Source organism: Bubalus bubalis, chromosome 6, assembly GCF_019923935.1.
Source record: "Bubalus bubalis isolate 160015118507 breed Murrah chromosome 6, NDDB_SH_1, whole genome shotgun sequence".
In the NCBI taxonomy this organism is placed as follows: Eukaryota; Metazoa; Chordata; class Mammalia; order Artiodactyla; family Bovidae; genus Bubalus; species Bubalus bubalis.
Window position 1 is genome coordinate 102731119 of NC_059162.1, and position 12845 is coordinate 102743963.

At 41.5% G+C, this 12845-nt stretch overlaps 1 protein-coding gene and 1 pseudogene across 1 annotated transcript; both read right to left on the minus strand.

Moving 5' to 3' along the window:
* LOC112585698 overlaps positions 1-12845 on the minus strand; it is a 118231-nt pseudogene that overhangs the window by 98836 nt on the left and 6550 nt on the right.
* Positions 1152-2358, minus strand: LOC123334141 (olfactory receptor 2A12-like). Its single transcript, XM_044945148.2, has one exon. It carries the CDS (start codon positions 2226-2228, stop codon positions 1281-1283), a length of 948 nt encoding a protein of 315 aa, XP_044801083.1. The 5' UTR covers positions 2229-2358; the 3' UTR covers positions 1152-1280.

Genomic DNA, 12845 nt, shown 5'->3' on the forward strand with positions numbered 1-12845 from the left:
TCTGATGCTAGGAGGGATTGTGGGCAGGAGGAAGAGGAGACAACAGAGGATGAGATGGCTGGATGCCATCACTAACTTGATGGACATGAGTTTGAGTGAACTCTGGGAGTTGGTGATGGACAGGGTGGCCTGGTGTGCTGCGATTCATGGGGTCGCAAAGAGTCGACACGACTGACCGACTGAACTGAACTTAAAGATGCTTTCACAATGTGGTGCTGGTGAAGACTTGAGAGTCCCTTGGACTGCAAGGAGACCAAACCAGTTAGCCCTAAAGGAAATTAACCCTGAATATTCACTGGAAGGACTGACGTTAAAGCTGAAGTTTGGCCACCTCATGCAAACAGCCAGCTCACTGGAAAAGACCCTGATGTTGGGAAAGATTGGGGGAAGGAAGACAGAACAGGATAAGATGGTTAGATGGCATCACCAACTCAACAGACATGAGTTTTATCAAACTCCAGGAGACGGTGAAGGACAGGGAAGCCTGGGATGCTGCAATTCATGGGGCCGCAAAGAGTCGAACGTGACTTAGTGACTGAACAATGACAAAATGTAATTTTATATAGGATATTGCCATAAGTTGTATTTTTCTCCTATGCATACAAATTTTACTCACATGGTTCCATGCTGTATATTCTTTGCAGTAACCTGTTGTATAACATATTATTCTATTGTTTTTCTGATTATTCTGTCAGATTCTTCAAAAAAAAACATATTAAAACATTAGGGAGGGAGGTGGGAGGCAGGTTCAAGAGGGAGGGGACATATGTATACCTATAACCGATTCATGTTGATGTATGGCAGAAACCATCATACTATTGTAAAATAATTATCCTCTAATTCAAAAAAATTTTTAAGGGAAAAATGAATTAAAACATTAACAAATGTTTGAGAGTATTAATACAAATCATGTATTACTATTTCAGCCATTATTCCTTTTTCCTCAGTCATAAGACTTGCATTTCCAGATAGGACCTCCTCCTTCAGGCTGGATCCAAGAATCAAATGGCAGAAGATCACAGTCTACTTACAACTGACATGGAAAATGAACAATAAATGAACTTTCAGTGTTATAAGCCACTAAGACTAGGAAGCTATTTCTCACTGCACCATAATGTAGCAAGGTGATCAGGATAGCCATGTTAGTTTCATTTCCCACCTTTGTTCAACTGACCAAATACTACATTGGTTCACACGTATAATGTTGATCTCATACATTATAGATACTCCACCTTTTCTCGACATTGGCATTCTATCTTAGATTCTGCCTGTCTCCTAATTCAGCAGATCACTCTACCCTTACCCATTACTTTGAGAAAAGCCCCCTTGATGTCCTTGTTCCTCAGACTGTAGACCACAGGATTAAGCAGGACAGTGAACACATTATAAAAGAGTGAGATCTGCTTGTCTTGCTCAGGGGAATACCTTGAATTGGGCTTCATGTAGATGTAGGTGGCTGGAGCATAGAAGAATGTGATCACAGTCAGGTGGGAAGCACAGGTGGAAAAAGCCTTGCAGCGGGCCTGCATGGACTTAATCTTGAAAATGGCCTGGGCAATACAGATGTAGGAGGCCAGAATGAGTGAGAGTGGGGCAACAACCATGAAGACACTGATGACCGAATCCACCATTTCAATGACATGAGTATCCATGCAAGCCAAATTTCGTACTGAAGGGCCTTCACAGAAGTAGTGGTTGACCATGTTGGGCCCACAGTATGGCAGCCTCATGGTGAAAAAAGTGTGGATCAGAGAGAAGAAGAAACCACAGGCCCAGGTCCCAGCTGACAGTCGTGTGCACAGGCCCCAGCTGAGGATGACAGTATAACGCAGTGGATAGCAGATGGCCACGTACCGGTCAAAGGCCATAACTACAAGGAAAAAACACTCAGTCAGGGCCAGCCCACCAAACATGTACATCTGTAGCCAACAGCCAGCAAAGGAGATGGTCTGAGATCGAGAAAGAAGATGCACCAGCAACTGGGGCACAGTGGTAGTGACACAGCCCATATCCAGCAGGGAGAGGATACAGAGGAAGAAGTACATGGGAGTGTGGAGACACGTGTCCAGGCATATCAGGGTGATGATGAGCCCATTGCCAAGGACTGAGCTCAGGAAAAGAAGAAGGAAAGCACTGAAGAGGGTCCTGTTGGTCGTGGGGTCACTGGAGAAGCCAAGCAGGATAAATTCAGAAACCCAGCTTTGGTTCTGCCCTGGAGGCATCCACATGGTGGGCCTATAGGAGAATGATATGAATTTAAATATCACCTAAGATATGATAGTTTAGTAAGATCTGGAGGCAGAAGCTCTGGGATTTTAATTTTGAGCCCACTGCTCACCTAGTGCCTTGCAGTTACTTAACCACTCTAAGCCTCAGGCTCCTCATCTATTCAGTTCAGTGGCACAGTCATGTCCAGCTCTTTGTGAGCCCATGAACTGCAGCACGCCAGGCCTCCCTGTCCATCACCAACTCCCGGAGTTCACCCAGACTCATATCCATTGAGTTGATGATGCCATCCAACCATCTCATCCTCTGTCATCCCCTTGTCCACCTGCCCTCAATCTTTCCCAGCATCAGGGTCTTTTCAAATGAGTCAGTTCTTCGCATCAAACGTGGCTAATAACACTCCGGGAGCTGGTGATGGACAGGTAAGCATGGCATGCTGCAGTCCATGGAGTCTCAAAGAGTCAGACAGGACTGAGCAACTGAACTGAACTGAATAACACTTATCTCTCAGGCTTTTTAGGAAGAGTTGGGATGATGTATATGAAGCATCTCATATTAACACAATGCCTTAAAACCCTAAATAGTAGTAAATGCCCATTTGCAATCTCCCCAGTCCTACTCCTCAACCCTCAGTGGACAAACTGGTCACTCAAATGTCTAGCAACAATCAATTTACAGCTATCCACTCCAGCCCCCAAACCTGCAGAAATGGCCTTCCCCTCTGCCTTAGAGATCATTTGTCTGGATGTGCTACAAGCTTCTCCTTACCCTGTAAACTTGTCTCTTTAGAAGATGGCAGTGGGAGGCATTTCCTATAGAGGGAGATACCAGGGCAATGAAATGATGGCAGCAGGAAGGCACTTAGGTTGGGACTTCAATTCTCCTTCCTTAGTTACTCAGGCGGAGAGCCAGCTGGTTGGTGTGGACCAGTCATGGTCACATACTCAGGTTATACACACTCTCCCCACCCAGTGGCCACTTCTAGGAGAGCTCTGGCCTGTGGCTCCATCCCTACTCCCAGTAACAAACTATATTCTTGTGGCAGTCACACCCTCTTTGAAAAAGTTTGAGCTCAGTCTTTTTTTCTCTGGTGGAGGAAGATAGGAGAAGAGCAGGAGGAAGGAGGGAAGTATCTTCTAAATCCTTAGCCCCTGTGTATTCTTCTTAAGCCACAAGGTGGAATCTTCTTTATATATAAATTTATATATATATATATTCCTACTTCCGGATCTCAGAGACTTCTCTTTTATCCCTTTCAGCAGTTATCTACATTTTACCAGTTAAAATTCTATGTATTACATTTTCCCTGTTCACATTACTGTTGTGTTCTGTCTTCTGCCAGGATCCTAACTGATGCAGACGCTAAATCTATGGGGAGTGAACTTGATAAGGAATAGAATTTACACAGTTATAAGACATCTATCCATAAAGCAATTATTAATTATAAAAGTAAAAAAGTGGTAGCTATCAGTGGAAAAACTGGACAACATCTTAACTGAGTGGTTAAAATTAATGTCACCAATAAGGAGCAGATAGACATTATATGTCTCCATAAGTGAAAATCTAAAAATATATCACCTACATATTTTCAGCCAAAAAAAAACAAAACCTGAATCTAATCATGAGGAAACATCATAGAAACCTACATTGAGGAACATTCTATAAAGTAATTAGCTTCTGATCTTTAAAAAAATAGCTATCATGAAAGACAAAGAAGGCTAAGAATGTATAATAGACACAAGGCAATTAAAGAAATAACAACTAATGCAAAAGTAGACCTGCCAGGGGGAATGCTACAAATAATATTAATATTAGTTTGACAATTGATAAAACTGGAATATGAGTTAGATTAGTTTAGATAAGTGCATCAGTGTTCAAATCCCTGTGGTTGATAGCTACTATATAAGAGAATGAGCTTCCCAGGTGGCACTGTGGGTAAACGCAGGAGGCGTAATAGACAGAGTTCAATCCCTGGGTTGGGAAGATCTCCTGGAGGAGGGCATGGCAACCCACTCCAGCATTCTTGCCTGGAGAATCCTATGGACAGAGGAGTCTGGAAGGCTATGGCCCAAAGGGTCGCACAAAGTCAGATACAACTGAAGCGACTTAGCACATATGCACATAAGAGAATATCCTATTCTCTTACATGTTAGGAACTATTCTCTGAAGAATTAGAGGGTAAAGGAACATGATATTTGTAAATTATTCTCAGAAAGTTCTGAAAATTATAATAATAACTGCTAAAAATCAATAAATCCAAGTATTAGGGACATACAGGATTTCTTTGTAGTACTCTTTCAGCTTCTTCAATGGTTAAGTCACTTCCAAAAAAAGTTTTTAAAAATAATTTTTAATGTTATATAAAAACTTTTTCAGACAAACAAAATATGAGATCATTTAAAAGGGAGTTCTTCACACAGAAAGAGTCTGAAACACAAAAATGCAAAAAGAAATGAAGAGTCCCTCAGGAAAAGGATAAATGTGTATTAATAATGAATGCAAATCAATAATAAAATTTTGTGGGATTTAAAACAAATCAAAGACAAGATATGGCAAAGAACAAAAGAGTAAGAAATAGAAGGGGTAAGTAGAGTTAGTGTTCTAAATATTTAGCATAATTGGAAAAGTGGTAAAATGAACCACTCACATTAGATTGTGGTAAGTCAAAGATTTATGTTAACATATCTTGGAAAAAATCAATAAAAGAAAAAATAATATATAGCCAACAACCTAAAATAGGAGAAAATGAACTAATAAAATATTCATCAATCCAGAATAATGCTCTTTTGAGTGAGGAAAAAGATCAAATATAAAATAGGTAAGTCAATAGAAAATAGTGGAATTTCGTATGTAGTTAATTACATTAAATGCAAAAGGACTAAATATTCTCATCAAAGGTTATTTTCAAACAGAGTTTTTAAAACCTACATGTTATCCACCAGAAACATTATTTGCTCGTTCTGCAATATGTAAATATGTGTAAATAACATGTTGCTCAAGTTAACAATGTTACATCAATTATACCTCAATAAAGTTGTATTTCTTTTTGAAATACACCTTAATACAAGGTCAGACACTCTAGGAAGAAAAAATGCCCTGCAAACATTAACCAAAAGAAACTTTGTAGCTTCATGGAGCACTTATAGAAATTAACTGTGTGCTACATCGTAAGCATAAATTCAAAAAAATACAAAGGGTGAGAGTCATTCAGAGTATACTTTTAACCATGAGATAGGCTAGGAGTCAAAGTAAATATAACAGGTAAGTACCGGACTCATTCAGAATTATTATAGCATATACTTCTAAATAACTTATGGGATAGAAAAAATCAAAATGAAAATTAGTATATGTTAAAGTAAATAATGATGTAAATAACATTATCAGAGCTTAGGAGAAATTCTCTAGTCTTAAATCCGCATGTTAGAATATGCTAAAATAAAAATTAAACAATTAAACCTTCATCTCAAGAAACTAGAAAAGAAGCCCTAAATCAAAACCAAAAACAGTTGAAAGAAGGAAATAATAAAGATAAGAGCATAAAACAAAGAAATAGTAAACAAAACTACAATCAATAAAAACTGACAGAGCCTGAAGTTCACTTTTTGAAATAATTTATAAGTTATTAGCAAGATTAATAAAGAAGTTATATAAAACACAAATTACCAGCATCAGGGTGAGGAGGGGAACATTATTATAGATCCTACTGTCATTTTAAAGCTAATTTTAAAAATTACAAACAATTTTATTACAATAAATTTGATAAGCAAACAAAATGGACAAATGAAAACACAAATTACCAAAGCTGACAAACAAGAACTCAGAAGTTCTTTTGAAAACTTCAGAAGAAAAAATCAGAAGAATCCACTATCTTTCTAAAAAGGTGAATCTATAATTTTAAACTTTCCTAGAAAGAAAACTTTAGACTCAAGATAGATTTACTGGTAAATTTTTCTAACATTTAAGAGAGGAATAATAGCAATCATAACAAATTCTTTAAAAGCATAGAAAAAAATGTGAATATTAACCAACTCATTTTATAAGACTAGTATAAATGCAATACAAAGAATAACGAAAACATATAAGAAGGAAAAAGCACAAATTAATCTCTCTCATGGGGACTGCTGCAAAATTTCTTAACAACATATTAGCAAATTTAATTTAGCAATATATTAAAAAGGATAATATATCACAATCAGATTGGGTTTATTAAAGAATTCGAGGTTTATTTAGCAAACAATGTAATTCATCCGATTACAGGAAGTAAAGGAGAAAAATTATGTGATTAACTTAGATATACAAAAAGCATCTAGTAAAAAAAAGTCAACCGTCAATTAACATTATAAATAAACTTTTTAGCGAAGTAGAAATAGAAGGGAACTTTCTTAATGTAATAAATATTATCTCCAGTAAAGAAGAAGCAACCTACAGCAACTATCATACTACCTGGTGAAGCACTGATAATTTACTAACACTGAAAGTGAAACAAAAATGTTCACTCTTACTATTTCTTTTGACTATTGTATTAGTGGTCCTAGGTAGTGAGATAAGTCAAAAGAAATAAACAAAAGACCAAAGGATTGGAAAGGAAGAACGATCATTATTTGCAGAACACCTAATTGTATAGGTAGAAAATTTTTACAAACCCAAAGAGAAATTGGAATTAATAAGTATACAAAAACCCAACATCTTTCTCTATACCAGGAGCTAGAAAATTACTTATAAGAGCATTTAAAAAAAATAAACATGTATTAATAACTTTAATAAAATATGTGTGGAAAAACATTATTTAGAGAAATAAAGGTAGAGCCAAGTAGTTGGAGGAATATGCCATGTTCGTGCATGAGGGGTATGCAGGACAATTCAACATTATCAATATGTTTAATTGATTTATAGATTCAGTCCCCGTCTAAACCTCAACAATTTTTTTCCACAGAAAACTGACACGTTGGTTGTAATATTTATATGGAAATTCTGAAGAATCTTGAAGGATAAAACAAAACCTGAAGGACTTACCAGATATTAACACTTACTATGGGGCTTTCCTGATAGCTCAGTTGGTAAAGAATCTGCCTGCAATGCAGGAGACCCCAGTTTGATTCCTGGGTTGGGAAGATCCCCTGGAGAAGGGATAGGCTACCCACTCCAGTATTCTTGGGCTTCCCTTGTGGCTCAACTGGTAAAAAAATTCACCTGCAATGCAGGAGACCCTAGTTAGATCCCTGGATTGGAAAGATCCCCTGGAGATGGGAAAGGCTACCCACTCCAGTATTCTGGCCTAGAGAACTCCATGGACTGTATAGTCCATGGGGTCACAGAGTCAGACGTGACTGAGTGACTTTCAACACTTACTATAAATCTGCAATAACTAAGCTAGCATGACATTGGCACAAAAATAAACCGGAGATACTATTTATGGAACAAAATAGAGTCCATCACAGACCTGTGAATATAGAGCCATCTGATTCATGACAAAGCTGATTCTACAACACATTGTGGAAAGCATGGTCTTTTCAACATATTCTGCTGGATCCTGTGGATATTCACACAGGCAACAAAAATTCATTAAATCCTACCTCACATGGTACACAAAAGCTAATTCCAGATATACTATAGCTTTAAATGGTAAAGACAAAACAAAGATTTTTAGAATCAAACACAAAAACATATCTATGTCACCTTGTAATAGGCAGAAATTTTTAAACAGGAAGCAAAAAAGCACTAGCCATAGAGAAAAAAAATGATAAATTGTTTATCTTAGTATAATCATATATACCACATGTAATTATATAAAATTATATATATATATATATAGAGAGAGAGAGAGAGAGAGAGAGAGAGAGAGAGAGGCTTCCCTGGTGGCTCAGATGGCAAAGAATCTACCTACAATGCAGGAGACCAGGTCTTAATTCACAATAGCCCAGGTCTCTAGGGGACAGGGGAGTGGGAACTAATCATTGTGGTCCTGATGTCATTGTTGAGGGTTTCTCCCAGCATAAGCATCATTGTCCTTTCATGATGTCTCTTAGCTGAACTTGGAGGCCTGAAGCTCAGGAAATTATTCATTTTCTGTTTCTAGCTCCTGGAACGCAGTTTGGAACAGACGAACCATCCATACGTATTTACTACATGAACAAATGGAAGAAAGAAGGAGGTCTAGGAAGAAAGAATGGGATGTGAGGTGGGGAAGGAAGACAAGTGGGGAATGTGGGAGCTGCCTGGAGGGATGTTGGGGCAGAAGCACAGAGAGGACCCAGTGGCCGGGTGGCCTGGCTACCTCTGACCTCCAGCTCCCACAGATGCCTGGATCCCACCCATAGCCCCAAGCACAGTGACCATCTCACCCCTCAGGCATTCACAGGTTACAGAGAGACTGTCACTTGTTCTTAATGGAAAGAGACTGAACAGGAAGTGCCCAGGGCAACTGAGTCCAGAGAGCCAGGATTCCAGGTAACCCAGTCTCCAGAAAAGCACTAGGCTTCTGAGAGATGGAAGGATGAGTCCCCTGCCTTCTCTGCATTGCTCAGCTCTTTGCACTTGACCTGGCCAGCCCTGGCTCCTGAGGGCCTTGCCTGTCAGATTCTCAGGTGTAGATAGAGGGAGCTTCAGCCAATCCAAGTTCCTCCCAGTGGGCCAAGCTGCTGAGGCTTTATGGTCCTGCCTCCTTACCACGTTTTTCTGGGAGAGCAAGGGCAGGGCCATCTTTCTGCTACCTGCTACCACCATCCGTGTCTCTGGTGGGGATGCCAAGATGGAATTCTCTGACTGTTGTCAACAAGAACCCCACAAAGAAAAGGTCCCTGTGGACAGAGCAAGAGAAAACCACACCCTCGTTGGGGAGGCATAGTGACCTATTTCCTTTTCCAGCCTTCTGAGGGATATGACTGGCTCAGGGGAGAGGCTATTGTACCTGGTCACCTTGTAGCGATGACAAGAACTGAAGGCCTCATGCTGATTTCCCTTTTACCTTCTAAACCCCATGTCCAACTTGTCAATTAGACCAAGAAGGAGTCAAATCCCTATTCCTTATTGAACCACCTTGGGCAAATCAAAATTTTCCTCCATTCTGCAGAACAACTTGGACATGACGATAGTTATGAGTTGACCATGGAGCACAAACCTTATACAGATCTTGAACCAGGTCCTGGCAAAAGGTATCTGGAAAGTAGCATCAGCTTCATGTTACGTACAAGGAAGTCAAGGGCCAGTGGAGACGAGAAACTGCCCAAGGACTCATGTCCTCTAAGGGCACAAAGAGAATCTGAATCAGGATCTGTCATGTTCTAGCTCCTGTTCTCTTAAACTTGTGTTATTCTGCCTTCATTTTCACCTCTGGAAAATGACAGGAATAATATCTTAATAACCCAACTTTCTGGGGTTGCTGAGAGAATTCAATGAGACAGTGTGCTGAAATTCCTGCACAAGTCTTGCCTGTGCCGCCCATGACTGAGTTCCCACCCTGCCTTCTGTCTGTGCCTTGCTTCCCCATCCCTTCAGGAAGAGAAGTTTGGACTCAGAGGTCCCTCTCCGTCAGCCACAGGTCACCAGAGTCATGCACTGACTTTTCAGAAATGCTGTAGGATGGTGTTAAACGAGGTCATTACTCGAGTATATAAAGTATAATTAAGTCAAGTATGTTAAAAACAAAAATCAATGGACCTTGAAAGCACTATGCTAACTGAACTAAATCAGGCAGAGAAAAACACACACTGTATGATCTCACTTACATGTAGAATCTAAAAGCATGAAATTTATAGAAGCAGAGTAGAGTATGGGTGCCAGGAGCTGGGGGTGGGGGGTGGGGTGGGAAATGGAGAGGGGTTGCTCAAAGGGCACAAAGAAAGTCCTGTGGATCTAACCAACAGCTAGTGGCTCCAGTTAACAATACGCTATTGTATACTGTAAGAATGAAGTTTTACACCAAAATAGCAACAACATGTAATGGTGAGGTGAAGGAATGCCTAAACTAACCTGACTGTGGTAACTGTTTCGCAATATATAAGCGTATCCATTCACTCATTGTACTCCTTAAAGTTACACATAGTTATATGTCAATTAAATCTTAACAGTTAGGAGTGAAAAAAGAAATGAAAAATCAGTTTATAAAATGAAACAAACAAGCAAACAAAAAGGGTAGAAACAAAAGCTCAAAATTCTTCACATCCTGATCATTCTACTACAAAATGCAAACATCCGTTTCCTGTGTTTCAGAAGTTGTCTGCATCACTGGATTTTGATAATGGAAATGCTCTAATAATGGAGAGCTCCATGATCTCTCCCTACCTCTGAGTTCAGTGACATCTTGTTTGCTTGACATCTGGCCACGATAGGTGTATCTACCCAACACAAAAACCAGAAAACAATACAACTCAGAACTCCTCCCTCCCCTCCCAGGATGGATTGTTAGGTGTTTACCAGCACACCACTGCTTCCAGTCCTGAGTTCTAAGAAGCCAGACGTCTCAGGATGACCTAGAGCTGGAGGCTTCCCACTCTGCTATTGGCAGCAGTTAGGGGAGCCGGCAATGAGCTGCCCTCGTCCAGGAGGAGCCCAGCCCAGCAGCTCAGACCCTCTCAGCCCAGTCCTTTTGCCTGGCCCTGACAGAGGCTCCCAGAAAGCGAGACACAGCCTGGCACTGTCCTCTGGACCCTCGCCAGCCTCCTCACAAGCCTCAGCAGGGCCGACCATGGCATGTGGAAGACCAGCTCTGCACTCAGGGAGCCCCACTGGCTCCCACCTTTAGGGATGAAGCCCAAGCACACTCAGAGCTTACTTTGCACAGGTCTTGGGAGGCAGGGATTTGACAGATGAGAAAACAGTGTCAGAAAGGGTAAGGAACTTCTCCAAACAAGATCAGAAAGGCTGCTAACAGAAGGAGCCCAGAAGCACATGGAGGCCACTGCTACCCCGACTTGGCTCTGTCTTCTGAGACAAGGTTCAGTTTCCATTTCTCTAAAATGCAGAAGACTCTTTTCTTCTCTCACAGGTGATGATGCAGATCCAGTGATGGTACACGTGAGCCTGATGCTCAGCACAGAATAACCACTTCATGAAAGTTAATCCCCTCCCTGTGTCTACTTCCTGACCCCACTTCCATTCCTTCTTCCTGGAATCACACCTTACAGGGAGAGGACACATTCCCTCCTTCATGGCATTCCCGATCCACTGTGTGCCCCTGAACTGTCCCTGGGGTCAGAAATACCTGAGCATTCCATCCGGGTTCTTCTGGTTCTTCGTGAGGCGGAGGCGGGGGACTCTGATCCCAAGGCTCCCTGCAACTGTCAGCTCTTCCTCAGACTCAACTACAGTCTCAGAGGACTGCCCTGTGGGCGTCTTCTCCTGTACCCCATCTTCCTCACTGCCCCCCACCCCCCACCCCCACCACACACACACACACATATGTCCTCCAGCCTGATGGGCCCAGAGATTCAGGGAAGAGAGGGAGTTGGGCCTAGAACTCAGGACAGATGGAAACTTGCCTTGTTAATCCTTTTCTTCAGAACCAGAATGGCAATGATAACCAACTCTTCCCTGAGCCAGGCCCTGACTCCTCTTCCCCCATGTCACTGACCCTCACTTCAGCTCTGAAGAGATAGCCCATGCAGGACCCACTTGTCCATTGGATAGAGGAAGAAATTGAGGCCCAAGGAGGTACAGTGACTTGCCTGAAGTCAGAAGCAATCCAGGATCAAAGGTAAGATGAAACTCATGCCATTCTGACTCTTTAAATGACAGAATTACTTAAAAGACTGTCGAGCTTGGTCCTACTATCCATCTACTCTCCATACTCCAGGTAAGTGATACGATCTGGAAGAAATGAGGGATTTGGCAAAGACCATGCAGCTAGATAGTGGGAAAACCAGCAACAGAGCCCTGTTACGAACCTCTTGGGCTAGGGCTGTGTCCACAATATCACAGGCTTCAGTGCTTGTGTCTAAACTAATGGCTTTACCTGAACTCTAACTGAAATCCTTCCTGCTGTCCTGGAGCTGGTTGTGACCACCAGTGGGGCTGGGCCGGGGGGTGGGGGTGGTTGATATGAGGGGCAAGACTGGACTCTGGATGTTGAATTTTGAGCCAGGTGGCCCTGCAGGCCTCAAGGAGAAGAGGGTGGGCTGCAAGAAGCGAAAAGCTAGGGCTGTGGCAATCCTAATATCCAGGGACTCTGTAATTAGCCCCAGGCTGAGAATGCTTCTGGGAGGGGTTCCATGGGAATTAGCTCTCTTTTGCTAAGACGGGTGTCCTAGAAAGTTTCTGGGTTTATGTCTGGGGAGGGAGCTGAGGGAAATGGCAGCAGTTGCTGATGGTATAATGATCAAGAGCATCTTAGTGGTCCTTTGGGACAGACTTGCACACAAAGCACTTTCATGTATATTTTCTCATCAGGTCCTCCCAACACACCCGGGAGGGAGGTGTAATGGTTCCTGTTTTACAGATGATGACAATGATGGAAACAGATAAGAACACTTGTCATGGACTAAGTCCTGCGGGAGTCACTGATGCTGGTTTTGGTCACTTCACTGCTCTCTGAGTCATAAGGGGCCTTCAAGGTCAACACATCCAGTTCCCTGCTCTCTTTTACAGCCATGAAAATTGAAGCTCAGAGAAGGAAAGTCACTGGT

Excerpts from the sequence above, each read along its gene's own strand:
- LOC123334141 (XM_044945148.2), bottom strand. The coding sequence starts at position 2,228 with ATGTGGATGCCTCCAGGGCAGAACCAAAGCTGGGTTTCTGAATTTATC.